The sequence below is a fragment of the Coregonus clupeaformis genome, chromosome 18 (assembly GCF_020615455.1).
Source record: "Coregonus clupeaformis isolate EN_2021a chromosome 18, ASM2061545v1, whole genome shotgun sequence".
In the NCBI taxonomy this organism is placed as follows: Eukaryota; Metazoa; Chordata; class Actinopteri; order Salmoniformes; family Salmonidae; genus Coregonus; species Coregonus clupeaformis.
In genome coordinates, this window is record NC_059209.1 from 49,972,502 (window position 1) to 50,000,201 (window position 27,700).

At 43.8% G+C, this 27,700-nt stretch overlaps 1 protein-coding gene across 3 annotated transcripts; it reads left to right on the forward strand.

Moving 5' to 3' along the window:
- hip1rb (huntingtin interacting protein 1 related b) lies at positions 1–26,412 on the forward strand. Of its 3 annotated transcripts, none has more exons than XM_041836321.2 (32): positions 1–406; positions 10,514–10,577; positions 10,945–11,087; positions 11,937–11,993; positions 12,334–12,414; positions 13,221–13,297; positions 13,631–13,692; positions 14,420–14,560; positions 14,801–14,858; positions 16,215–16,290; positions 16,403–16,567; positions 16,714–16,766; positions 16,935–17,007; positions 19,118–19,301; positions 19,394–19,482; positions 19,657–19,773; positions 19,890–19,991; positions 20,270–20,464; positions 20,772–20,919; positions 21,060–21,146; positions 21,291–21,398; positions 21,548–21,684; positions 21,772–21,882; positions 22,037–22,095; positions 22,196–22,226; positions 22,346–22,408; positions 25,061–25,161; positions 25,289–25,394; positions 25,537–25,660; positions 25,768–25,829; positions 25,926–26,153; positions 26,313–26,412. In XM_041836321.2, the coding sequence occupies exons 1-32, from the start codon at positions 314–316 to the stop codon at positions 26,319–26,321; spliced, it is 3,204 nt and encodes a 1,067-aa protein (XP_041692255.1). In that variant the 5' UTR covers positions 1–313; the 3' UTR covers positions 26,322–26,412. The 3 variants fall into 3 exon arrangements, with proteins under 3 accessions (XP_041692255.1, XP_041692254.1, XP_041692256.1); XM_041836320.2 differs by having other exon boundaries at positions 2–406; positions 16,711–16,766; XM_041836322.2 differs by lacking the exon at positions 1–406 and adding an exon at positions 4,250–4,332 and having other exon boundaries at positions 16,711–16,766.
- Positions 26,413–27,700: the final 1,288 nt, after the last annotated feature.

Below are 27,700 nucleotides of genomic sequence, written 5' to 3' on the forward strand. Positions count from 1 at the left end.
TGTCGCATGGGCTCCCCCCCGTTGCTATGTGCGAACTACTGTTATATCCTTCCGTAGACGAGGCTCCACGTACAGCAAACATTTCGCGTTTTCCTCCTCTGGCTGTGATGCGTTCTCCATTGAGTTCGCTGCCTACAAATGCCACTCGCGGACGTCGAACCAGTTGTTCGCGCGTAGCTTCTACCAAAAACGCGAGGAGTGTCATACTTTGACTGCTTTATAAGCGACATTTTTCCTCTAGTGGGTATTTGTTACAAACCGTCCATATCGTCGAAGATCCAGTAAGAATTTCGCCGGGTTCCAAGACGTGAGGATGAATTCCATACGACAGGTGCCTTCAAGGGTAAAAACCAAAAGGACCGAAACCAATTTAGGTGCGGAGAGGGAACATTTTGATAAGCAGCAGGTAAATATTAATACCCTGGTGATGGTGGTGGAATTTGCGCTGCAGAGCTGTTTGTTTTGCATCTTTTCGATAAAAAACAGTGTTTCAAATAGCATGTGAGGCCTTTAATTTATCGAACGTATTTGTTATTTGCGCACACGAAAATAACAAAGCATAGCTTATGAACTGTAATATGCTGCTCTTATTGAGAACGTTTTGATGCAAAATCCGCACCTGGCCCATCACCTGAGTTCCTCATTTGATAGGCCTATGGCACCCCGCATGGTCGAAACATTACTCACAGCAAATATGTTGATTATTTTAATTTAGAGGCTAATGGAAAGTCCTGTATGTCATTGAATCAGCTGTTAGTCCCTGTGGTTGTCTGTGATAAATATTTGATTGGAAACAGGATAATGAATGACAGCCTCCCTTGTTGAGATGTAGACCTAATTTCTTTACATTGATCAGCCATGTATATATTTTTGGATAGAGATGTCTCAGTCCAGAACTTTTAACTGTATCATCACCATTACCATCATCCAACAATGAATCATCTATTTCCAAATAATTTCTTAGAAAAGGACACTCCTTCACACAGTCTGGGAGCTGTAGGTCATGTTGATGACATCTTCATCAGTGGTAGACCTTTTTTGTTGAAACATTTTAGAAAATAATTTCTGTTTTTTCCTTGATTTTCTTTTTCTGGCTTCAGTGTCATTTACTTACTACCAGGGAGCTAATTGGCAATACATTGTGTCCTTTAAATGAGTGTATGCCTCTCGGTGAAGTCCTGGCTCGCAATACAAGGCCTATCATGTTCAACTAGAAGTTCTTGTTTGCCTACCTTGTCCTGACTTCCTTTCCCCTTGCTCTTTTTCCTAAAACCCCTTCATTAAGGGTATGGCCCAGAGCTATCCTTTATATAGTGTATTGAAATAGTACGAAGTAGCTTTGAAATCAAATTCCTGTGGATGGATCACCAAATGGCAAATGCAGAACCAAAGTTGAAATAACATTGTAATCTGCTGGACTCCTCCATCTGAAATGACTGGACATCCAGCAGAATACAAACTGTCAACACAGTGTGACCCTGGCATGAGGCAAGAGAAATCTCTGCCATCTCCTTGTGTCTTTGGTACCTCAATTGAATATACTGGATCGAGTGATGCAAAAATACAGAGCCTATTATATTCACACAAGGTCAGCCAGACAAAGTTAGGCAGTGATGATACTGAACTGAATCGATGAGAAAGAGGAAACCCATTCCTTTGGCCGGCTAGATGGAGAGAGAGATTGTGTGGTCCCTTTGACTGAATTGTTAACTGGATGTTTAAATCCGGCAAAGATAAGCACATCATATCAGAGGCGCAGTCACATGCCCTTAGCACATGCTCTGGTCAGCGCTGCCGTAGACATGAGAACCTGACAGATGTTACACCCAAACAGTGACTGGCATTATGTCTAGCAGTTAGTCAGGCCCTTTGTACTGCAGTCCTGAAGGAGACACTACACTGTTCCTGACTGAGCCCTGTTTTTCCTTCCCTATCTATGCTCTACTTGACCGGTGTCAGTTGACTGACCGGTCTCAGTTGACTGACCGGTCTCAGTTGACTGTCAGCCTGTGACAGTCAACTCCTGATATGACAGTGCAAATGTAGAGACCGTTATGTAACATACTACAATGTCCAGGTACTCAACTCAATTCCAGTGACAGGCAGCTCCACCATATTGTCTTTCCATAGAGGGTGCTGCAGAGTCACTGTGTGCTGCAGTACTTTACCATCCATATAAAGCTGTCTGAAGTCTGTGCCCTTGGCTTACTGACCCCACAATTTATTTTCTGTATGCTACTTTGACAGTTAACAAGTCTAGCCTAATGTACAGCACAATAATGTAGCTCTATCCCGGTCATCAAAGGTACGTAACTGGAAAGATATAATAAGGCACTGCTATACTTGCTATTCATTCAATACTGCATTACATGATGGATCTTGTTCTTGTCATTGACCTGTAGAATTCTGCTGATTCTGGGGTCTACTGTAGGTCTAATGTTACACCCCATTCCTCTCTGTCTGTTTTTCTTCTTCTCTAGTTTTATCTCTGTGTTGACCTCACTGCCAAGGTCAGATGTCCCACACAGTGCCTGTTGTTCACACTCTCACTCTGTGTGTGTGAGAGACTGTGTATGTTTGCATGTGTGTGTTTGCGCTCCATCATTTCGGAGGCCTCAGTGCCCAGGAGAGAGGGCTGGGCTGGGGGAAGGGAGCTGCTGAGTGTAAACACAGCCTCTCTCTAGGCCTCTGAGAACAGCAAAGAATTCAAGCATTTTGCTTATGGTCATTATAATGTACTTTAGTGTTGGTAATGCCTTCTATAACTTTTGGATTCTGTTTCTTGCTGTTTAAGTACTTACCTACCTGACTAACTGATCTCAGATTTGACCTGTTGCTTTTAAGTGTGATCTTACGTGAGTACACTTGTTGTGTATACGTGCCAGTAAATGTCCAATTGGAACAACTGACACACCCTACCAAGTGGTGTGGAGTGACTCCTTGTTGCCAGTGTACAATTCCCTGGGGGTTTCCATGGAAACCAAGCATCTACAGGAAAATTAGGAAACCAGGGGAACTATAGTGGGGGTGGTTTGGTGAGGGTTATTATTATTATTTACAGCTGACATCATCCATTTTGGGAGGCACAGCATAGAGTGAGAGCACAAACATCAGCCAGCATAGTCATAGTGCTGACACACAGGGCTGATGTGACCGCTTTTGAGATGATGATAATGAGGTGGAGGAGGAGGAGACTGGAATGACTGTTGTACTGTCTGAGGATGACAGAGCAGTAGTAGACTTCTGCCTCACTTCAGTGGGTGTGGGCAAGACCGAACCCAAACCACCTCTCAATCTCACAGGCTTGTTGTCCGGGAGAGGAAGTGTCTCTACAGCACAGAACACTTCCCTTAATATCCAACTATTGTAGGAGGGTTTGAAGCAATGGCAAGTCCTTGTGTCCACTGTCCAAGTCTTCAATTTTGTCGCCTAGATATCCGTGTAGGATGTCAGGCTAAGGAGAAGAAGCAGCAGGGGTGAGGGCAAAGTAATTTCATCAAAGGCAGGAAGGGCTAGTCCAGTTGGGGCTCAGGTTTCTGTCTGTATCAACGCTGTAAGGGACTGAGCCAGCTATTGTTGTGCTGCCTGGGAGGCAAAGCAGGAGACAAGGAGAAATGTAACACAATAGGGACATTTCCAGGGGATTACATAAGAGCCATGAAAGGGTTTTCTATGAAAACAGCTAGTATTTGATGTTGCGGGAATGATAATTGAAACTGACTTGTTGAAATGTCACCTTTTTTTAAATGTTGATCATCTTTCCAAGTGATAACAGCGAAGGCTGTTTTTCCAAAATCAAAGCGGTTGGATATAACGACTTATCCAAACACCCCCCAAATTCCTCTATCCCATTTCCTGTTTGCCTCCAAACAATGTAGTGTTGGATAAAGGAGAAATGTAATGTATTCCTTGATAGATTTGAACTGCAATGTGTTGGTCACTGAGTAGGCTTTTTGCTATCATCAGCACCTTACTGTTTTTCTCAACACTCCCAGTGAATTAGTGCTAGACTAGTTAATGCTAACATAACCAGACGGTGCGTTCAGCCTCATTAGCAGTGTGTTTACACTAGTTTAACAGCATTAATAGTGGCAGCCGTGTGGTGCTTGGGTATGTGTCTGACCTTGACAACCAGAGCGGCAGCAACAGTCTGTTGAATTAAGCTGATAAAGAACTGCAATAACTAGTCACTGCAGGGCACCTGACTGACTGCCCAGTGTGGAGTAAACTAGAGGTGTTGCTGCTGTGTCTCTGCCAGCTATAGTCTTCCTGGCAGGAATGTCCAAGCACATAGACACACTGTTGAAAGGCAAGAAGGGAGAAGATGAGAAGGTAAGAAACGAGGGAGCAGGGATGGGAGGGATGAAGCAGTGTGTGTGTGTGTGTGTGGCGAGAGTTTAGCTGGCGATGAATCTTCCGACGGGCCTCAGGGATTAGGCTGGGCTCATCACTCCCTCTAACTACCTCTCCCTCTATTGGGGGATTAAGACTTATGTTTTGGGTCCAGGTGCAATGTTGTATCTGTCGAACAGCTAAATGGTGTCAGACTGTCTGTCTGGCCCACTTAGATCACAGTTAAGACCAGCTTCTCCTGTGGTCAACCAGATGTATGTACACCTTCCTGACCTTCTTATAATTATAATTATAATTGGTCATTTAGCAGACGCTCTTATCCAGAGCGACTTACAGGAGCAATTAGGGTTAAGTGCCTTGCTCAAGGGCACATCGACAGATTTTTCACCTAGTCGGCTCGGGGATTAGAACCAGCGACCTTTCGGTTACTGGCACAACGCTCTTAACCACTAAGCTACCTTATGGCATTGCTGTTGAAAGTTTTAATGGCAGTGGTGGAAAAAGTACCCAATTGTCATACTTGAGTAAAAGTTAAGATACCTTTTTATAGAAAATGACTCAAGTGAAAGTCACCCAGTAAAATACTACTTGAGCAAAAGTCTAAAAGTATTTGTTATTAAATGTACTTAAGTATTGAAAGTAAATGTAATTGCTAATATATACTTAAGTATCAAAAGTAAAAGTATAATTAATTTCACATTCCTTATATTAAGCAAACCAGACGGCACAATTTTTGTATTTTGAAAGTTACATATCTTGAAAACTTGATTGCTGACAAGGAAAACATTTTGGGACTATGTCAACAATGCTCCCGAGTGGCGCAGTGGTCTAAGGCACTGCATCTCAGTGCTTGAGGCGTCACTACAGACCCCCTGGTTCGATTCCAGGCTGTATCACAACCGGCCGTGATTGGGAGTCCAATAGGGCGGCGCACAATTGGCCCAGCGTCGTCCGGGTTTGGCCGGTGTAGGCCGTCATTGTAAATAAGAATTTGTTCTTAACTGACATGCCAAGTTAAATAAAGGTAAAATAAAAAAATGGACTAATGAAACAAATACCAAAAGATAGTTTTGGGATGGAATTTTCCTTTAAGTACTTTACACCACTGTTTAATGGTGTTTGTTTCTTTGTATGAATGAGTGAGTAAATTTGAGGGAGTCTGCCAGTGGGAGACAGGATAGGTCTTTTGTTGGTTTGTGACATTGCCAACCTTCAATTCTAGACTTCAAGCAGTTCTGTAAATTGCATTGCTCACATTTCACTGGACTATGCACTGTATGCAGTCTCTAATCAGGTTAGTGTAACAATGATCCCCCTTCCCTCTTGCTTCCTTTCTCCCTCACACTCCCTTTCTTTTTCACTCACACTCATGCTCTCTCTGTCCCCTTCTACTTCTCTCCCTCCCCTGTCTCGTGCTCTCTCTCTTCTCTGAGTGACAGTTAGTTTGAATGTATTATGGAGCCTCCCTGCAGCCATGCCATCTGTTGAGGCCTCTGTGCCAGGCGCTGTGTGCCAGAATGTGGCCCCCATCCAACCCAATCTTCTACCCCAGCTGACAGGCCTTCCTCCTCCCACAAACCCTTCATTGTCAAGCACCCCTCCAACCTAGGGATGGGCATTTGAAATTATTTCAGTATTCAAATTATATCATGCTATTGTTTCGGATAGTCGAAATACATGTTTTAAATGAATTAAATATATATTTTTTTACTTCAGTTGAGACTTCCTCGCGTGATGCGCTCTGCTTGTTTCAACAGGAGGATGGGGGAGGGGCGAGAGGAGCAGGGGGCGATGTGACAGTCTATATGTGGCATGGAGGGAGAGAGAAAGTAGGCAAACCGACTCGCTCTAGTTAGACAAACTTGTTGCTGCCATAGGTTAGCTATCATACCATCTGGTAGTGCCTGTCTTGACTGCATCAAATAATTGTAAAGAAGCTAGCTAGCTAAAGTATAAAGGCTAATTGAGGCTATTTTGCTGCGCTTCCCCATCCAATGTCTAAAACAACTCCATTCATATGAAACAACTTACTTGGTTGATCATTGTAGCCTACTCCTTCTCATTTAGCCAATTCCGTCATTTTAATTCCATTTGGCATTGATTAGAAATCTCCCACTTCACCAGTGGTGTAAAGTACTTATTTAAAAATACTTTAAAGTACTATTTACATTTTAGTCATTTTAGCAGACGCTCTTTTCCAGAGTGACTTACAGTTAGTGAGTGCATACATTTTTCATACTTACTTAAGTAGTTTTTTGGGGTATCTGGACTTTACTTTACTATTTATATTTTTGACAACTTTTTTACTTTTACTCCACTACATTCCTAAAGAAAATAATGTACGTTTTACTCCATACATTTTCTCTGACACCCAAAAGTACTTACATTTCGAATGCTTAGCAGGACAGGAATATTGTCCAATTCTCACACACTTATCAAGAGAACATCTCTACTGCCTCTGATCTGGCGGACTCACTAAACACAAATGTTTCGTTTGTAAATTATGTCTGAGTGTTGGAGTGTGCCCTGGCTATTTGTAAATATAAAAAACAAGAATTGTGCCATCTGGTTTGCTTAATATAAGGAATGTGAAATGATTTTTATTTTTTTGTCATTTTTAGCAGACGCTCTTATCCAGAGTGACTTACAGTTAGTGAGTGCCTACATTTTCATACTTTTTTAGTTATACTTTTACTTTTGATACTTAAGTATATTTTAGGAATTACATTTACTTTTGTTACTTAAGTATATTCCAAACCAAATACTTTTAGACTTTTACTCAAGTAGTATTTTACTGGGTGAAATTCACTTTTACTTGAGTCATTTTCTATTAAGGTATCTTTACTTTTACTCAAGTGACAGTTGGGTACTTTTTCCACCACTGCACTTCACTTGCTACACATTCAACCTCTGACTGTAGCACCACTTTGATTGACGACAATAACAACAAGCGACGCGTGTGAAATGTGTGTAGGCTACCGGTGCATATTTTTTATGGGGCGCACTCATAAAAACTCAACACTGACCACCTTCCGGAGACACTTGAAACCCTACCTCATTAAGGAATACCTGGAATAGTATAAAGTAATCCTCCTTCCCCCACCCCCAATAAAAAAGTAGTTGTCCCACTGGCTATCGTAAGTTGAATGCACTAATTTGTAAGTTGCTCTGGATAAGAGCGTCTGCTAAATGATGTAAATGTAAAATAACTGTTTTATAAAAATGTTGAATGTAAAGGTCATTCCTTGTAGGCTATGTAGCAATGTCACAGATCATTTTATTTCATTTCAGACAAAGCTTTAAAAAAAGGCATATTTTCTTCAAAGAAAAGTATACTCCCAAGTAATCGAATACTAACGTCCGTTCGGATATTCAAATAACCTTGCCCATCCCTACTCTAACCCACCACTTGCTCTGGCCCCCTAAGCCAAGGTGGCTAGCACTAACCTCACAAGAAGGGGTCTTCATTAACCAGGACACCCCTCTCTTTTTCTCTCTCCCCTCACTCTGAGTGGTCGCCTTAAGCGCACAGTAGCCCCTCTGTGCTTTGTTTAGTGACTGTACGTGTTTTGGTAGAGGGGGAGGTTGGCGGGTTGTGGTGGCTCCAGAGTTTCACTAACTAAATGAAGTCTTTATGCATTTGCAGGATTGCTGGCAAATTTTGCCGGCCTGCCTCAGATATCTGATAAATGTGAGGATTGTATTCCTCCCTTCCTGTGTGTACGATAAACTGTATGTGTGCATTCTAGGAAGAAATGTCATGTAAATGCCAGAGTGAGTTAATTTATATGACTGTGTATATACAGCCAGAGGGTGAAGGAAAAATGTGTGTTGGTCTGTATGAGCCTGTGTTTGTGGGATTATTTTGCGATTGAGTGACTGACTGTCAGTGGGGCAGAATGTGTGTGTTTATTTATTTTATTTTTATTTCACCTGTATTTAACCAGGTAAGGCAGTTGAGAACAAGTTCTCATTTACAACTGCGACCTGGCCAAGATAAAGCAAAGCAGTGCGATAAAAACAGTGTGTGTGTGTGTGTGTGTTTATACAGACGTACATTTGCCCCTGCTCAGTGTAGCATACCATTGTCTCTTTTCTGTGGGGGTGTTGGGTTATTGAGGGGGAAGTGGGGTGAGAGAGAGGTTGGGATAGTACCAGAGAATCTGTATAAATTAACCATAACAGCTCATGCAAGTTACTGCAAGTTGGATTAGTCAGTTATGTAATTAATTGAACTGAAATTGAGCTTTTCACTTCCTCAATCATCATCTTGTCCTTTTCACCTGCTGTGGTAAAAAAAAAACAAAAAAAAAACATTGTAAAGTGGTTATCCCACTGGCTATAAGGTGAATGCACCTATTTGTAAGTCGCTCTGGATAAGAGCGTCTGCTAAATGACGTAAATGTAAATGTAATGTAAATGTCTACGCATATAGTATGTGTCTGCCAATCCTGGGTCACAGGGAGAGTGGGTGGTGATCTCAGAATGAGGACCTATTGGCCATGTTATTGTGTTGTGAGGAATGCTATGGTAGACCATTGTTTGGTGCGCTTGCTCCTATTCTCCCTTGAGTCGAGTCTGGAGAAATGTGACAGGATTATCTGAACTAGTTGGCTAGAGAAATGTGATTTTACCCATATTTCCCTCATTTATTAATTACAATTGGTAGCGCTAGTCTTCAGTGAGTCTATATGGGTCAGTCAAAATATAGCTTGTTTTCTCACTGTTCAGAACTGTTGGGAAGATGCAATGCAGATCTCATGTAAGGACAAGTTAGACTGAGGGTTACTATAACAAGACTGGCTAAAAACACACCGGCAATTGTATCAGAGGTCACAATATGCTTGTCATGTTTTGGATTCAGAGCGTTCCCTTATCCTCTAGCGTTACTAACTATGCCTTTATCAGTGACGGGCCAAGCCCATGTACTGTACACAAACCGATACAAACACAAACGCGTTGAGGAAAGTGTTGAGACCTAGCTCTGACTATCTGCTTCTCTCCCTTCCTCCCTCCATTCACATGGACTTGTTCTACCTGTTGGCTTAGTTGCCTGAGGGGCCAGGACGGTGGCACTGTGTTCCCTGTTGCTGGTGACATTATGTCGCTTTCCTCAATTGTCATTATCGACAGCATAACATGCAGAGAGGACACCCTGATGCATGTAGTATTTTGGGAGCATGTAGGTTTTAACTGTTAGGAATGCTCATTTTGACACGTGTTGTAATCCCTCTAATGCAGGGATCCGGCAATTATGTTAAAAATGTATGCACGCATGACTGTAAGTCGCTTTGGATAAAAGCGTCTGCTAAATGGCATATTATTTATTATTATTATGTTTGGAATGCTGTAAGCATGTGTCGTATTTACAAAACAAATAAAATGGACACACCCAATTGCAACAGAAGCCTAGTGGCTTGTTCAGTCCACATTACTCACGGTAGCCTAATGAAGGAAAAACAGAGGAGTTATTGAACCCTTATTACACGAGCCTCTGCATGTAAACATACACAATACTTTTTCTGATTCCACTGTCACAATGCAATCTGCTGTATTCTCCGCATCTCCAGTACAGCTCCTCTCTGGCCTTGTATTTCAACACACACTATGGCTTATCAGTAGCCTTTGTTATGTTTTTAAAAGACTACTCCCTCCCTCTCCCTCTGTGCTGTTGAAACAAGGGTTGCCATGTCAACTGCTACCACTCCACCTGATAGTATGGGTTTGTGGAGACTTGCTGATCACATGTCTAGTGAACACAACCGATCACTCACTCCCTCTCTCCTGGGTCATCTGACTATACTGGACATGAGTGTACTGTACACAAACATGGGACATAGAGATTGGGATTGTGGTGTGGCCCTAAAATAAATCCAAGTAAAGGGATGATCAGTAATGTAGTCCTGTCATATGACCAGTATAGCTTTTATTTGTATAAGGTGGTAGTTCATTATTCAAGAGTGTCTTGTTTTGACATTTGATTTTGTTCATAGAAATTGTGCTCTTTTATTCATTCCAAATGTCACATGTTGGATGGTCTTGTACTCGTTGAATCTATCTCCCATTAAAATGTGTTTTTGTTTTATGTCACTGTTGACTGGCAGTTCAGTAGCCATAGTGACGTATGACCTCAACCTGTGCTCTCTCTACTCTCCTCCAGCTCAGCAGCATCAGCAAAGCCATAAACTCCAATGAGGCGCCTGTGAAGGAGAAACATGCACGCAGTATCCTTCAATATAACCCCGAGCTGGAAACAGCAAACCTTTTGCTATTATTTGCTTTAAACTTTGTACGCCTGATAACCAACTGGGCTGTTTTGAACCACTAGTTGTTGAATTAATGTACTGTAGAAGGTAATTGCTTTTTAGAGTTGACATTTGCCATCATGTAGGCTATACAGCCACCTAGTATATTTTACTTTTGAAGGTATCGATGGCAACAATGCATATTTTATTCTCCTTAGATTTGAAATACTGTGATTTTATCATTGCACATGAGAGAGAGAAAATGAAAGAATATGTGAGGGAAGGCGAAAGGTATTATTTTGGCTTTGTATTTTGCTTCTTGGCTCTTCCTTGACAGCCGATACAGGGATCATTCTGGGGACCCACAGGGAGAAGGGAGCCTTTACCTTCTGGTCCTACGCCTTGGGCCTCCCCTTGTCCAGCAACTCCATCCTCAGCTGGAAGTTCTGTCACGTGGTGCACAAAGTCCTGCGGGACGGCCACCATAACGTAAGACCTGCTCTCCGCTCTTTACACTCTACTACCACTGCCATTCTGTTTTATATATATATCTTTTACATTATCAAATACATACTAAAGAAAAATGGAGAGAGACAAAACGAAGGTTTAAGGTGGAAAATTTGAGACAGGCCTTAGATGAAAATATTGCCTAATTGGAAGCCTATAGTATATAAAAAAAAAACATGCAATATTGCTTTGAGCAGAGCTCGTAAACTCACACAGATGGTGTATTAATCATGCAATTGTTTTTATTAGTTTGTTTTGTATTTTACCCCCTTTTTCTCCCAAATTTCTTTGATCTTGTCTCATCTCTGCAACTCCCCAACGGGCTCGGGAGAGGCGAAGGTGGGGTCATGCGTCCTCCGATACATGACCCGCCTAACCGCGCTCCTTAACACCCGCCAGCTTACCCGGAAGCTTACACCAATGTGTCGGAGAAAACACTGTTCAACTGGCGACCGGGGTCAGCCTGCAGGCACCCGGCCCGACACAAGGAGTCGCTAGAGCGCGATGAGCCCCACCGGCCAAACCCTCCCCTAACCCGGACGACGCTGGGCCAATTGTGCGGTGTCCTATGGGACTCCCGGTTACGGCCGGTTGTGGCACAACCCGGGAATAAACCCGGGTCTGTAGTAACGCCTCTAGCACTGCGATGCGGTGCCTTAGACCGCTGCGCCATTCGGGAGGCCCAAGCGTGCAGTTTTTTATGCGGACCTCTGGCCGTAATCAGTCCAGTTGAATTAGCTTAATGGTGAAATGTTATAATTTAACATTATTGAGTAACTGTTTCAGTACTATTATTGAATTGACATTATCTATCCCCTTTTTGCCCTCCAGAGCCTTCAGGACTGCATGAGACATCACAGTAACATAGTTGAGACGGGGCAACTATGGGTGAGTCTGGAGATTGTGCTGTGTTTTTGTTGGGGGCGTGCTTGAATAGGTTGAAGACATGTTGGGTGAAGAAATTGAATGTCAGATGACTTGAAATGAGGAAATATCCTTTGCTTTAATTATTTAGTTTAGGCAAAAATGCAGGAGAAGTTTTGAAATCCTCTTTTCAAACGTCATCTTCCCCATCATACAGTAATTGTGCTTCCTGTGCAGCCAGAGTTAATCTGTCTGCTGCAGATTAGAGAGGAAAGGCTAGAATGGGAGATGAGATTTTAAAAAATATTGCTGTGTTCAAATAAAGCAAAGCTTAATGCTTGTTGCTCACTCCTCTTGTTTCCAGGGCAACCTTCATGACAGATATGGCCAGCTGGTGGCTCTGTATGCTAAGCTCCTCTGCACAAAGATGGAGTTCCACATGAAGGTAAGAGCACTCTCTATAGCCCTCAAACTCAACTCTGGACCTCAAAGCCAGTTCCACAGTTTTTTTTCATTGTTCCCTCTAATCAGGGACTGATTTAGAACTGGGACACCAGGTTGGTGCAATTAATTATCAGGTAGAACAGAAAACCAGCAGGCTCCGGACCTTGTAGAGTAAGAGTTGAATACCCCTGCTCTATAGCACGTGTCAAACACTAGGCTCGCGGGCCAGATCCGAGCCCATTCAATCCAGCCCCCGGGTGGTTTGCATATAAAAATAAATAAATATACATTCCGGGAAACAACAATCTCAATTCACATTGAAATTACTAAAACCAAATCAAAACGGTGTAGAAATGATAATAGACCTTTATAGTCTCTTCACTCTGTCCAACTTGCTAAAAGTAATCGAAATGAAAGCTAGACAGTCAGGGAGCATCGATAATTCCAAAAGCGATGGATAGAGTAGTGTTTTCTGCACATTTTGACAGCGAGGAAATATAATACATTTTAAGTGCGGCCCTTCGGACCTCGTGGAAGACCGAATACGGCCCACTGCCAAAATGAGTTTGACACCCCTGCTCTACAGTGTTGGGGGGACTGAATGTTTTACCATGAGACATTGGCTAATCTTTCCACTGTATGCATTGCCACAAGTGCTTTCACAAAATGCCACCTAATTAAACAATGTATGCCATTTGAAGTGATTACATAAGAGATCATTAGATATTTCTAATGTTGTACCATCCTTGAAAAATTGTGTACAAGAATTGTTGGATCATTTTTGCAATCCTTTCATCTTCTGTGCAGCATTCTGAAATCCGAGCCAACCTAGAGGTAACAGATGAGGTTCTGGAGCGCGTTGCAGGAACAGACATCAATAATGTGTGAGTGTGTTCTCTTCTCCTCTCCAGTCTCCACACATCCCTGGCACTCTGACTGTGCACTCCCTCTCCTGTTAAGGAGTTATCAGAATATCATACAGGAACATCAAACACATGCGTATACATTTTAATTGGCATAGCTCAAGTGAAGTCAATTATTTATATAAAATATAAACATAACATGCTCTCTGATTCAAAGGAAGCCATCATACAATTTTCTTGCCATTTTAGTAGAGATGGAGAACTGTGGGGACTAAGGAGACAACCTGCTGCTCTTTTCTTAAGGAAGCCATTAGCCTTGTGTTACTAAGGGGTGTATCGACTTCACTCCTGCAGGTTCCAGCTCACTGTGGAAGTGTTTGATTACCTGGATACAGAGCTGAGGCTAGCCGAGACAGGTGAGAATCCTCCGCTTCTCCCCTACCTACCTACACCTCTCAAAGGATGGGTAACCTGAGGTACAGGGATGTGGTCTGGTTCCATCAACTGTTTGTGTGCCTGAAATGGAATAGGGACAGGATAGTGGCCAGTTAAATAGACTTCTGCTGTTGAGGGAGTGACTTAATCTCCCCAAAAGTTAAGGGAAACCCATTTAAACCCATTTCTAAACCACTTTGGTTTGTTTAGTATGATTAGGGCCCTCATGTCATTTCACCAAAACCCTATAAATGGGTTATAAATGTTTGCAATTAGAGGACATTAATCGTGTTTCTTCTGATTGGCTGTAATTGCATCATGCACCTCCCTGCCCTGCAGGATGTTGTCACAGCCTGTCATCCTGAGCAAATATAAACAAACCCTACAACTGTAAACAACCCTGCCTGCCTCCGTGACTAACTGGGCATCTTGTACTCAGGGAACATGGGAGCTCCTAACCGCCTTGTGATTTCACACATCTACCCACCCTAGTGCTAGATCTGCTGATAACTGTTTTCCACGGGCGATTCATGAATGTGTGAGCCATTGTCCCAAGTGCTGTATTTCTGAACTAGTGACCGTGAAAGGTGTTTCACCCAAGCAAGCCAGCGATACCAAATCCTGCCCATTTGAGGTCGTGTTTGTTTATTGTGGTATTATGTTTGTTTGTTATGTGTTATACTTTGGCGTGTGTTCTGTGATCTGCAGTGATCCGGCAGCTCAACACGTCCATTGCCATCTCTACGCTGACGTCAGGCCAGTGTCGACTGTCCCCCCTCATCCAGGTCATTCAGGACTGCAGTCACCTCTACCACTTCACCGTCAAGCTGCTCTTCAAGCTGCACGCATGTACGTTGGCATCTTAATCTCATCTGCGTGACATATGTTTCAACATGTACTGTAACATCAATAAGAGGAAAATAACTGGAGATCACAAATCCGTATGATTATTGTGATATTATGCAAAGTATACTTAATAGTAGTTCCGTATTACTACTTGCTCTAAACTATGCTTTGCTGACTTGATTAGAATGAACTTGTTTCAAAGTATTTTTTGTGACTTTGTCTATTGCATGTCCTGGATTTCAGGTCTCCCAGCAGACACCCTGCAAGGACACCGTGATCGTTTCCATGACCAGTTCCACAGGTAAGTCACCCAGGAGCTCGGGCTGCTAGTAAATGAGGACGGTAGGAAAGCGAGGGAGGAAGGGAGCCTCAGTATGCAGCACAATCCTCCCTCTCCCTGGCCTGTTACCCTGAGCCACTGCAAATATTCTCGTCCCTACCACCCAGCTTCCACCCATTGTAATGTGTCATCATCATGTCGTCACGGTCAGACACAATTCTGTGAAAGTGAGAAGGGGTTGAATCTGAGCAGTTCAGGTAGTGTACCAGGTGATGTGATAATATTACCGACCTGCACAACGATCAGCCCAGAAAGATAGCAGAGAGGGAGCTTGATGTGTTAGTGGATACCTTGGCATCAGTGGCGGTCGGTGCTGTTTAAGATGAGGAGGACGATTCTTTTTTTTCATGAGCATGGCCTTATTTCTATTACAGCATATTGGATTTCTGTCATTCATATTCCATTCACCCAGTTCAATGTAACAGCGATAGGTTAAGGCTACTACATGATACTCCCTATACCCATCATGAGGTTGCTATAACCTAGTCTATGAAAAAAGGTTTACAACGTAGGTTCACACGTCCAGAGAAATTTGAGTTGACAGACAGTTGCCTGCGTCTATCTGATCTAGGGTGTAATCATTAGTCCAACAGTTGCAAACGAGAGTTTCTACTGGACAAATTCAGGTATGTTTATCTCTGTTCCGTTTGCTTCTGTTTAAGAAATGTTTTTCAACAGAACCGGCGGAATGAATACACCCCTGATCACACGTAAACTCAGTTAACTTTCATAGCAGCCATGTTGTATTCTATCTTGCATCTATGCGCTCTCCTCCTCTCACCGTTTTCCTTCGCTTGTGGACTTCAATGCACAACACATAGGCTGTATGTGACCAGGCGAAAAACGTTCCATGCCAGACCATATCATAACCACTACACAGCCTACATCGTTGCACCATATTAGCTAACGTCATAGTCAACATAGCTAATAGAACCAATGCGTTAGTAAACCCGCTACAATCATGCAGTAATGTTAGTGTACAGTCAGTAAGCAGTTTAGCACTAACACCGGCGGGCCCCGGTGGCAATAAATTAGTACAACCAAAAGCTTACCTTGACTTGGAAGAGTTACAGTGTTGAGTTGGATAGTCATAGCCAGCTAGCTAACATAGCACCCCTCTGTTTGAGTAGGCTAAACTATCTAGCTGCATTTTCTAGGTAAGTAAGTTAAACTTTGTTCTATTGCATTCTGTCCTATACACATCCCCCTCTATACTAGGGATGCAATATATGAAACAACACAGTTTAGAAAATGTTATGTTCTTGTTGTAGATTAGTGGCATCATTCGGATCAGTAATTGAAATGTTTGCCTTACAGCCTCAAGACCTTCTTCAACAAAGCCAGAGACATGATGTACTTCAAGAGACTCATCCAGATCCCCAAGCTGCCAGAAGTAAGAGCATAGGGGAAAGATACTGTATTGGGACTCTATCACACTTCCTAGTGGATCCATCTGTGTTTATAGTCCTGTCTTATTTATTTGTGTGTGTTTTGTTCATCCCCAGTCCCCTCCTAACTTCCTGCATGCGGCTTCCCTGGCCAAGCATGCGAGGCCGGTGGTGGTCATCCCAGACGAGGATGAGCCCGAGCAGGTGGATGATGACGATGACGACCCTGAGCCGCTGATCAATGTCAGTGACGTCACCATGCCCAGCATGACGGTGCCACAGGTACGATTTATAGGGCACAGGGTCATGACCTCTGAGGGCACAGCTATGGCCCATTGGATGTGTATGTCTTCTAAAAAAAAAAGGTAGCACTAATTTTGGCTGTAGATTGTATAAGCATTAATGCGTCTTCTGACTTCCTTTAGCAGTTCGACATATTTGATCAAACCTTCGGACCTGCCAATGGTGGTTTTGATGACAGGTTAGTCATTGGTCTTTCAGCATTGGTGTGTTTCAAACGGAAGGATATGTAAACTGGTGATGTTTTTTAACTGACATATGTCTGGGTATTTTCTTGTGAATTGAGTTAGTAGTGTGCCAGTGTGTATGTATCGTAAAGGTTAGTGGCTGTATGTCTTCTGGTCCACAGGGATATCCAGATTGAGAACCTCAAGCGGGACTTCGAGCTATTGAGGGCAGATCTGGAAAGGGTCAAAGGAGAGGTAAGTAGACATAAGTTTTAACTCCTTTAAACAGATTTTACAGTTGTTGTCGTACACAAGTTATTGATGATATGCTTGTCATAACTAGCTAATAATAAATGACTTGTACCTCTGTAATAATACTATTTAAGGGTTAATTATGCATGTTAACAATGTATAGTGTTTTCCCTAAGCGCTGGCTGTCGACTAAATACCAGGCTACTTTTCCCACTTCAAAAAATAACTGCTACTTTTCATTTAAAAGTTTCTATTCGTTAGTCAGAAAAGTCTGTTGAGCCCTCTCCCGCTAAAATGAACGCTATACATCTTCTAGCGATCTATGGATAGGACAGGCACCTGTCAGTCACAAAGCGAGTAATGACCAGGAAACACTGCTGGTTTGACAGTCTGCTGTCTGTCACGCCTTCCAGTACCTACAGTTGAAGTCGGAAGTTTACATACACTTAGGTTGGAGTCATTAAAACTCATTTTTCAACCACTCCACACATTTCTTGTTAGCAAACTATAGTTTTGGCAAGTCGGTTAGGACATCTACTTTGCGCATGACACAAGTAATTTTTCCAACAATTGTTTACAGACAGATTATTTCACTTATAATTCCCTGTATCACAATTCCAGTGGGTCAGAAGTTTACACACAGTAAGTTGACTGTGCCTTTAAACAGCTTGGAAAATTCCAGAAAATGATGTCATGGCTTTAGAAGCTTCTGATAGGCTAATTGACATCATTTGAGTCAATTGGAGGTGTACCTGTGGATGTATTTCAAGGCCTACCTTCAAACTCAGTGCCTCTTTGCTTGACATCATGGGAAAATCAAAAGAAATCAGCCAAGACCTCCGCAAAAAATTTGTAGACCTCCACAAGTCTGGTTCATCCTTGGGAGCAATTTCCAAACGCCTGAAGGTACCACGTTCATCTGTACAAACAATAGTACGCAAGTATAAACACCATGGGACCACGCAGCCGTCATACCGCTCAGGAAGGAGATGCGTTCTGTCTCCTAGAGATTAACGTACTTTGGTGCGAAATGTGCAAATCAATCCCAGAACAACAGCAAAGGACCTTGTGAAGATGCTGGAGGAAACATGTACAAAAGTATCTATATCCACAGTAAAACGAGTCCTATATCGACATAACCTGAAAGGCCGCTCAGCAAGGAAGAAGCTACTACTCCAAAACCGCCTTAAAAAAGCCAGACTACGGTTTGCAACTGCACATGGGGACAAAGATTGTACTTTTTGGAGAAATGTCCTCTGGTCTGATGAAACAAAAATAGAACTGTTTGGCCATAATGACCATCGTTATGTTTGGAGGAAAAAAGGGGGTGTCGAACAATGAGTCGAAATCCACTTAGCCTAATTATTGTTCATTTATTTATTTTATTTTGTGCGTTTCCTGTACCCAGCCATGAAGTCATGGCGCATAGGCTATTGACTGTGCTTTGATTGACGACCAAACAGCAAGTGTTTAGTTTATAAAAGGTGTCGAACTGACTGAATAAAGTCAATCTCCCTAATTTGCATACTGGTAGAGTTTTTGGCGATTATCTGCAGATAAATTATGAAAAGCCCGGGGACTCCTTGCTGGCTACTTTTTCTATTTGGCTGGCTACTCCATGTACTTAGGGAAAACACTGATAACTAAGTTTTGACAGTGGTGGACGTTGTTGATGTGTAAAGGGGGGAGGAATTTAGGTAATGTGTTGGGTGGATGCAAAGATTAATCGTGACATGTGGAATGTGGCAGCTAGTCTCAGAATGGGAAATGACGTCTGTCTGTGGTCAGAGAAGACAAGAAGGTGTTTCTGGGACACAGTGTGAAATGTACTGTTGACCCCAGTTTCTGCAAATGGCTGGCTCCTAATGTGGCCTGTTTCTTAACTGATGCTAAAAGTTTAAGTTTACGCCTGTGATATTGAATCAAGCCATCCTAACCCAACATATACATTTTGTAAACATAATTTGTACCACTCATCACTTTTGTTTCCCCTGTCTGAGGCCCTCATCCACTAGTGCCATGTCATGGTGTCCTGTGGTGGTAGTGATAATCTACCCAGGGGAGGTTTACTATGGTGACTGACTGATTGCCTACCTCCTCCCCCCTCCTGCAGGCCCAGCGCTACATCACCCAGCTCAAGTCCCAGATCAACAGTCTGGAGGCGGAGCTGGAGGAGCAGCGGGTGCAGAAACAGCGTGCCCTTGTGGAGAACGAGCAGCTGCGCATGGAGCTGGAGGCCACGCGCCGCCGCAACGCTGAGCACGAGAGCGTGCAGGCCACCTTCGGAGAGGCCGAGAGTAAGAGAAGCCACTCACTAAGTCTGGCATACACGTTCAGTCACATTGTATTGAACACACACACTAACGTCTCCCTCTTGTCTCTGACCCAGCGAGAGCCCAGGCCACAGAGCAGCGCTATAACAAGCTGAAGGAGAAGCACACTGAGCTAGTGTCCAGCCATGCGGAATTGCTCAGGAAGGTACAGACTTATGAAGAACCTCACACACCTGTTTTCATTCTGTGGTTTTCTCCATGTGTTTGGTTGATTGGGTCTCTGCATGTATGCTCATATAGACTGACTCATCTGATAATACTTTTTTTGTATAGTGTGAAGAGAATGTTTAACAAAGTATATGTGACATTGTGCTGGCAGAGTGCAGACACAGTGAAGATGTTGTCGGCCACCCAGCAGACCCAGGAGGAGGTGGAGAGGACCAAGCAGCAGCTGGCTTTTGAGGTGGATCGCATCAAACAGGACGCTGACATGAAGGTTACTGTTATTGAGTATTGGCAATAGTGATCCAGTACCGTTAATGTTATATTTCAGTACTGTATTAACCATTTGTCAAAATGACTGAATGTTATTGTCTTTTTTTCTCATTGCAGCTTGAGGAGCAGAAGTTTGAGATGGAGAAGCTTAAAAGGGAGTTTGAGGAGAAGAAGGCAGAAGTGGAACGTGTCAAAGGCACTCTGCAGAGCAACGAGAAGGTGTGTGTGGTGATGATGCAGTAAATACTGAGTAATGTGGGTTCGCTCGCCAATGTAATGACACAGGTGACTCATCTGATTCACCCTCATGCAAAACTCGATGCAAAGAAATCGCCCCACTTTCCAGACTTGCAAATTGGTTGGGAAGGAACCTGCACTGTGTGTGAATGTGAACATATGGATGTCTCACAAAAGTTAATGTACCATAATTATGCCTTCTCCCTCTCTTCCTGTCTCTTCTCTCCCCGCTCCCCCTCTCCCTCCTCCCTCTCTCTCAGGTGGGGGAGCAGCTGACCAGATCCATGTCTGCGCTGCAGGCGGAGAAGGAGCGTCTGATGCACTCTGTGAGTGAGAAGGAGGCAGCGCTGTCGTCCCTGCGCCATGCTGCACAGCTGCAGCAGTCGTCCCTGCAGCAGGAGAGAGAGAGGAGCACCAGGGAGCTGGGAGAACTGCAGGGCAGGCTGCAGGAGAAGGTCAGTCAGGACAGCACCGCACAGAGCAGAGTTCAGTCAGCTGCTTTGTCTTGTCTATGTCATTTGCTGATTGCAAAAGAGAAAATAGACTAGTAAAAGCTATACTGCTTGGTCAAATCCCCTATTACTCAGACTGTGCATTGCAAAGTGACAGATTTTCTTTAATCAATGAACTATTTGGCTATCTGTGCACAATATAAGAACCATTAGTATGTCTGTGTACAATATAAGAAAACCATCTATGTCTGTGCCTGTCTATTTTTCCCTCTGACCGTATGTCTGACTGTGTCTCGTTGCATCTGTGTAGTCTAGCCGTGAGGAGCAGTTGCAGCAGAAGCTGCTGGATGAGCAGTTCTCCCTGCTGCAGGGAACGGTCTCTGAGGCTGAGAGCATCATCCAGGATGCTGTGGCCAAGCTGGACGACCCCCTGCACATCCGCTGCACCAGCTCCCCAGGTTAAAATGAGTGAATACACACAGAGAGATGGTGTTGTCACTTAGAATATAAAGTGAGAGATGACTCATCGATGCATGTGTATATATCTATAAAAATAATGCTTTTCAAACTTTTTTTCTTTGTCTCTCCACCACCACAGATTACCTGGTCAGTCGGGCAGAGGCCACTTTGGGCTCCATTGACAAAGTGACAAAGGGTCACTCAGACTACCGGACGAACATGAGAGGTGAGTTGCTCATAACTTGGTGCTCAGTGTTTTTCATATAGTTAGTAGTCTTTAAGCAACCACAGTGATAGTGGTCATGAGTGCTCGTTGGTGACAGCTGGGCTGTGTTACTGGCAGTGATGCATCCTTTCCTCTGTTTACCAGATGCTGGTGGGCTGCTGAGGGCCCTGACCCAGTTCTCCCACCTGGCTGCTGACACCATCATCAACGGCAGTGCCACAGCACACATGGCTCCCACTGACCACGCCGACCGTAAGGACATTCTCCTTAAATAGAATGGATGCCTGTTTGAAACAGATATCTTGTTGTATCTTATTGGAATTTTACTGAAATATGATATTGAATCCATTTGGTATGTGATTACAGTGTCAGTGTGTAGCTTGTACTTTGGCACCCTGCAGGTCTGACGGAGAATTGCAGGGGCTGTGCCACTCAAAGTCTGCAGTTCCTGAAGGATCTCAAGTCCAAGGCCTCTCTCCAGAGGGCAGATCCGGCCTCCATTCGCATTGTGGTCCAAAAGATCCTGAGGCTGGGGGAGGTAACGGGCTACTGAGCAGTCTTCTCAATTTCTCCCCCTGTTCTTTTACTATTTCTTCTTAATCTCATCTCCTCTTCCAATGCTTAGGAGCTGCGACCTAAAGGCATGGATGTGCGACAGGATGAGCTGGGAGATCTGGTGGACAAGGAGATGGCAGCCACATCAGCAGCCATTGAGGAGGCAGTGCGCAGAATCGATGTGAGGATCACAACCATGTAGAACATCCCACTGTAGAGGGGAATAACATATCGAGCTCAACACTAGATATATCACACACTATCTACACAATAAATCTTTATTCGTACCCAGGTTTTATCCACATTTTTCAATTGCTGTCTTTCTGTATCTAAAGGAAATGATGAATCAGGCACGAAAGGACACCTCTGGTGTCAAACTTGAGGTCAATGAAAGGTCAGTAGTATGTTTGACTTACGCTCTGTATTTTAGTTGAAATACTTGTTTATGCATTTTTCCCCTTTAACTCACCATGATATTACTCCTTGTTTCATAGAATCCTCTACAGCTGCACAGACCTGATGAAGGTAAGATGGCTGCCTTTCGACTTGTTTTGATTGACTTACTCGAAACGTCTGATCAAAATCCTAATAATGCTGCGTTCCCTCCTATACCCTCCTTTCCTCTATCACACTCTGTCCTTCAGGCCATCCACCTACTGGTCCTGACATCAACCGACTTACAGAAGGAGATTGTTGAGGGAGGGAGGGTGAGTCATGACATTTAGAATTTAATGTTGAAAACTTTGTAAATCCATCCTATCATTAGTTTGCCGACGAAAAGCGGTGGTAGGCCTGATCACCGACAACGATGAGACAGCCTATAGGGAGGAGGTCAGAGACCTGGCAGTGTGGTGCCAGGACAACAACCTCTCCCTCAACTTGATCAAGACAAAGGATATGATCGTGGACTACAGGAAAAGGAGGGCAGAGCATGCCCCCATTCACGTTGACAGGGCTGTAGTGAAGCAGGTCGAGAGCTTCAAGTTCCTTGGTGTCCACATCACCAACAAACTATATCATGGTCCAAACACACCAAGACAATCATGAAGAGGGCACGACAACGCCTATTCCCCCTCAGGAGACTGAAAAGATTTGGCATGGGTCCTCAGATCCTCAAAGTTCTCCAGCTGCACCATCAAGAGCATCCTGACTGGTTGCATCACCGCCTGGTATGGCAACTGCTCGGCATCCGACCGCAATGCGCTACAGAGGGTAGTGCGTACGGCCCAGTACATCACTGGGGCCAAGCTTCCTGTCATCCAGGACCTCTATACCAAGCGGTGTCAGAGGAAGGCCCTAAAAATTGTCAAAGACTCCAGCCACCCTTTTCATAGACTGTTCTCTCTGCTACTGCACGGCAAGCGGTACCGGAGCGCCAAGTCTAGGTCCAAAAGGCTCCTTAACAGCTTCTACCTCCAAGCCATAAGTCTGCTGAACAGTTAATCAAATGGCTACCCGGACTATTTGCATTGAACCCCCCTTTTTTTACGCTGCTGCTACTCGCTGTTTATTATCTATGCATAGTCACTTTACTCTATCTAGATGTACAGTGCCAGTCAAAAGTTTGGACACCTACTCATTCAAGGGTTTTTCTTTATTTTTACTATTTTCTACATTGTAGAATAATAGTGAAGACATCAAAACTATGAAATAACACATATGGAGTCATGTAGTAACCAAAAAAGTGTTAAACAAATCAAAATATATTTTAGGTTCTTCAGAGTAGCCACCCTTTGCCTTGATGACAGCTTTGCACGCTCTTGGCATTCGCTCAACCAGCTTCATGAGGTAGTCACCTGGAATGCTTTTCCAACAGTCTTGAAGGAGTTCCCACATATGCTGAGCACTTGTTGGCTGCTTTTCCTTCACTCTGCGGTCCAACTCATATCAAACCATCTCAATTGGGTTGAGGTCGGGTGATTGTGGAGGCCAGGTCATCTGATGCAGCACTCCATCACTCTCCTTCTTGGTCAAATAGCCCTTGCGCAGACTGGAGGTATGTGTTTTGGGTCATTGTCCTGTTGAAAAACAAATGATAGTTCCACTAAGCGCAAACCGGATGGGATGGCGTATCGCTGCAGAATACTGTGGTAGCCATGCTGGTTAAGTGTGCCTTGAATTCAAAATAAATCACTGACAGTGTCAGCAGCAAAGCACCATCACACCTCCTCCATGCTTCACGGTGGGAACCACACATGCAGAGATCATCCATTCACCTACTCTGCGTCTCACAAAGACTCGGCGGTTGGAATCAAAAATCTCCAATTTGGACTCCTCCAGACCTAAGGACAGATTTCCACTGGTCTAATGTCCATTGCTTGTGTTTCTTTGCCCAAGCAAGTCTCTTCTTATTATTGGTGTCCTTTAGTAGTGGTTTCTTTGCAGCAATTCGACCATGAATGCCTGATTCACACAGTCTCCTCTGAACAGTAGATGTTGAGATGTGTCTGTTACTTGAACTCTGTGAAGCATTATTTGGGCTGCAATCTAAGGTGCAGTTAATTGCCGATTTCTGAGGCTGGTAACTCTAATGAACTTATCCTCTGCAGCAGAGGTAACTCTGGGTCTTCCTTTCCTTTGGCAGTCCTCATGAGAGCCAGTTTCATCATAGCACTTGATGGTTTTTGCAACTGCACTTGAAGAAATTTTAAAAGTTCTTGACATTTTCCGTATTGACTGACCTTCATGTCTTAAAGTAATGATGGACTGTTGTTTCTTTTTGCTTATTTGAGCAGTTCTTGCCATAATATGGACTTGGTCTTTTACCAAATAGGGCTATATTTTGTATACCAACCCTACCTTGTCACAACACAACTGATTGGCTCAAACACATAATTTGTGGAATTTCTTTCCTTCTTTAACTTTTAACAAGGCACACCTGTTAATTGAAATGCATTCCAGTTGACTACCTCATGAAGCTGGTTGAGAGAATGCCAAGAGTGTGCAAAGCTGTCAAGGCAAAGGGTGGCTACTTTGAATAATCTCAAATATAACATATATTTTGATTTGTTTAACACTTTTTTGGTAACTACATGATTTCATAGTTTTGATGTCTTCACTATTATTCTACAATGTAGAAAATAGTAAAAATAAAGAACCCCTTGAATGACTAAGTGTGTCCAAACATTTGACTGGTACTGTATATATTACCTTGACTAACCTGTACCCCCTGTATATAGCCTCGTAATTTTTTTGTTTATTTAGTCAATATCTTCTTAACACTTATTTTTCTTAAAACTGCATTGTTGGTTAAGGGTTTGTAAGTATTTTTACCTGTTGTATTCCACCATGTGACAAATACAATTTTATTTGAAAGAGGAATGTCCTGACCACTGCTGGACTTTATCTTCTCTCTCTAGGGTGCAGCCACTATTAAGGAATTCTACGCCAGGAACTCCCGTTGGACTGAGGGACTCATCTCTGCCTCCAAAGCTGTGGGATGGGGAGCCACACAGATGGTGTAAGAGCATTATAGGGGGTTGTCTCAACTTATCTGAGTGTGGTTATTAGTGTGTGTGTTTGACACACATATGCCTCATGTTATAGGATGGGATGATGGTGTGGTGTTTGTCTGGTCTGTCCCACAGTGAGTCCGCTGATAAGGTGGTGCTGCACACTGGCAAATATGAGGAGCTCATCGTCTGCTCACATGAGATCGCTGCTAGTACAGCACAGCTGGTCGCTTCCTCCAAGGTGAGAAACACTCGCACAAGCGTTTGACCTCTCAGTGCTCCCTTTCCCCTTGCCAATCTCTGTTTATTCTATTTTCCTCATATATTCAAATTGTGTCCCTATCACTGTTTTCTTCATTCTTCCTCTCCCCTTCTGTGTTTAGGTAAAGGCAGACCGCAACAGTACGAAACTGACAGCTCTCCAGCAGGCTTCTCGCCGTGTGAACGAGATGGCAGCCAACGTGGTGGCCTCCACCAAGACAGGCCAGGAGCACCTGGAGGACAAGGGTTAGTGTGGTTGGGGTTGTGTGCGTCTTCACAAACAGAAGATGTGAATCCCCTCAGGCCTTATGAGTCATATGTCTGTGTTTGATGTGTTTCTCTTTCTTCTGCAGATACCATGGACTTCTCTGGAATGTCCCTCATCAAGTTAAAAATGGAGGAAATGGAGTCGCAGGTGAGTCACCAGGCCTGTGTCTTTTTTTTAGCCTGTCTGCATGCATGTGTTTGTTCTGTGTGAAAGTAACCTTTCTCTACTGTATGTGTGTCTCAGGTGAAGGTGTTGGAGCTGGAGAATCAGCTGGGTAATGAGCGTCTCCGTCTGGGAGAGCTCAGGAAGAAGCACTATGATATAGCAGGTGTTCCAGCAGCAGACCTCTCAGAGGGCAACGGCCTGGCCCCCTCATCTGCCTCTGAGCCCTCCTCACCCAAACCCTCCAAGCCTAGCATCATGAGGAAACCTGCCTTGGCTCAGAAACCCAACTTACCGCCTAAAAATATGGTAAGGGCCAAAATGGCTGGATTTGCGTTCATGTTTAGGGTAGTACCAAAGAAACTGCCACATAATGACACATTTGAAAAAAGCTCAGTTAACTCTTATGCTTCACCAAATACTCTTATGCTGTTTCAAATATGTGTATTGTCTTTCTTATCATTGCAGTTCAGATAGACTGATGCAGGCTAGAGAAGGACATCTCCATGCTGGATAGTCCGGTTGATCTGAGACGAACAGTCATCGTATGAAGTGAACACAGGGTCCTTTTGAGCTGCCTCCACCAGACGATCCTCTTTCCCAACCCCAACCTTACCAGACGATCCTCTTTCCCAACCCCAACCTTACCAGACGATCCTCTTTCCCAACCCCAACCTTACCAGACGATCCTCTTTCCCAACCCCAACCTTACCAGACGATCCTCTTTCCCAACCCCAACCTTACCAGACGATCCTCTTTCCCAACCCCAACCTTACCAGACGATCCTCTTTCCCAACCCCAACCTTACCAGACGATCCTCTTTCCCAACCCCAACCTTACCAGACGATCCTCTTTCCCAACCCCAACCTTACCAGACGATCCTCTTTCCCAACCCCAACCTTACCAGACGATCCTCTTTCCCAACCCCAACCTTACCAGACGATCCTCTTTCCCAACCCCAACCTTACCAGACGATCCTCTTTCCCAACCCCAACCTTACCAGACGATCCTCTTTCCCAACCCCAACCTTACCAGACGATCCTCTTTCCCAACCCCAACCTTACCAGACGATCCTCTTTCCCAACCCCAACCTTACCAGACGATCCTCTTTCCCAACCCCAACCTTACCAGACGATCCTCTTTCCCAACCCCAACCTTACCAGACGATCCTCTTTCCCAACCCCAACCTTACCAGACGATCCTCTTTCCCAACCCCAACCTTACCAGACGATCCTCTTTCCCAACCCCAACCTTACCAGACGATCCTCTTTCCCAACCCCAACCTTACCAGACGATCCTCTTTCCCAACCCCAACCTTACCAGACGATCCTCTTTCCCAACCCCAACCTTACCAGACGATCCTCTTTCCCAACCCCAACCTTACCAGACGATCCTCTTTCCCAACCCCAACCTTACCAGACGATCCTCTTTCCCAACCCCAACCTTACCAGACGATCCTCTTTCCCAACCCCAACCTTACCAGACGATCCTCTTTCCCAACCCCAACCTTACCAGACGATCCTCTTTCCCAACCCCAACCTTACCTCTGTCCCTCTTTATTTTCTTTTGCCAAACTGGAACTTGTGCTCCTCTTCTTCAGCCTGATTTTATCCCTCAGTGCTTTCTGCCTCTGAAAGAGACACACTCTATCCTTTTATAGATCAAACATCATGTGCCACCAAGGTGGTATTCTATGTTTTCGTGGACATAATGGTATCAAAAACAGAAAGGGAAAATTATTTGAGGAAATCATGCAAATCTTTTTTTATTGCAACAATGCCATTTTGTGTCTGAACTTTTTACTTATAGCCTACTGTTTATTAAAAAGAAACTATGTGAACATCATTTTATTAGTA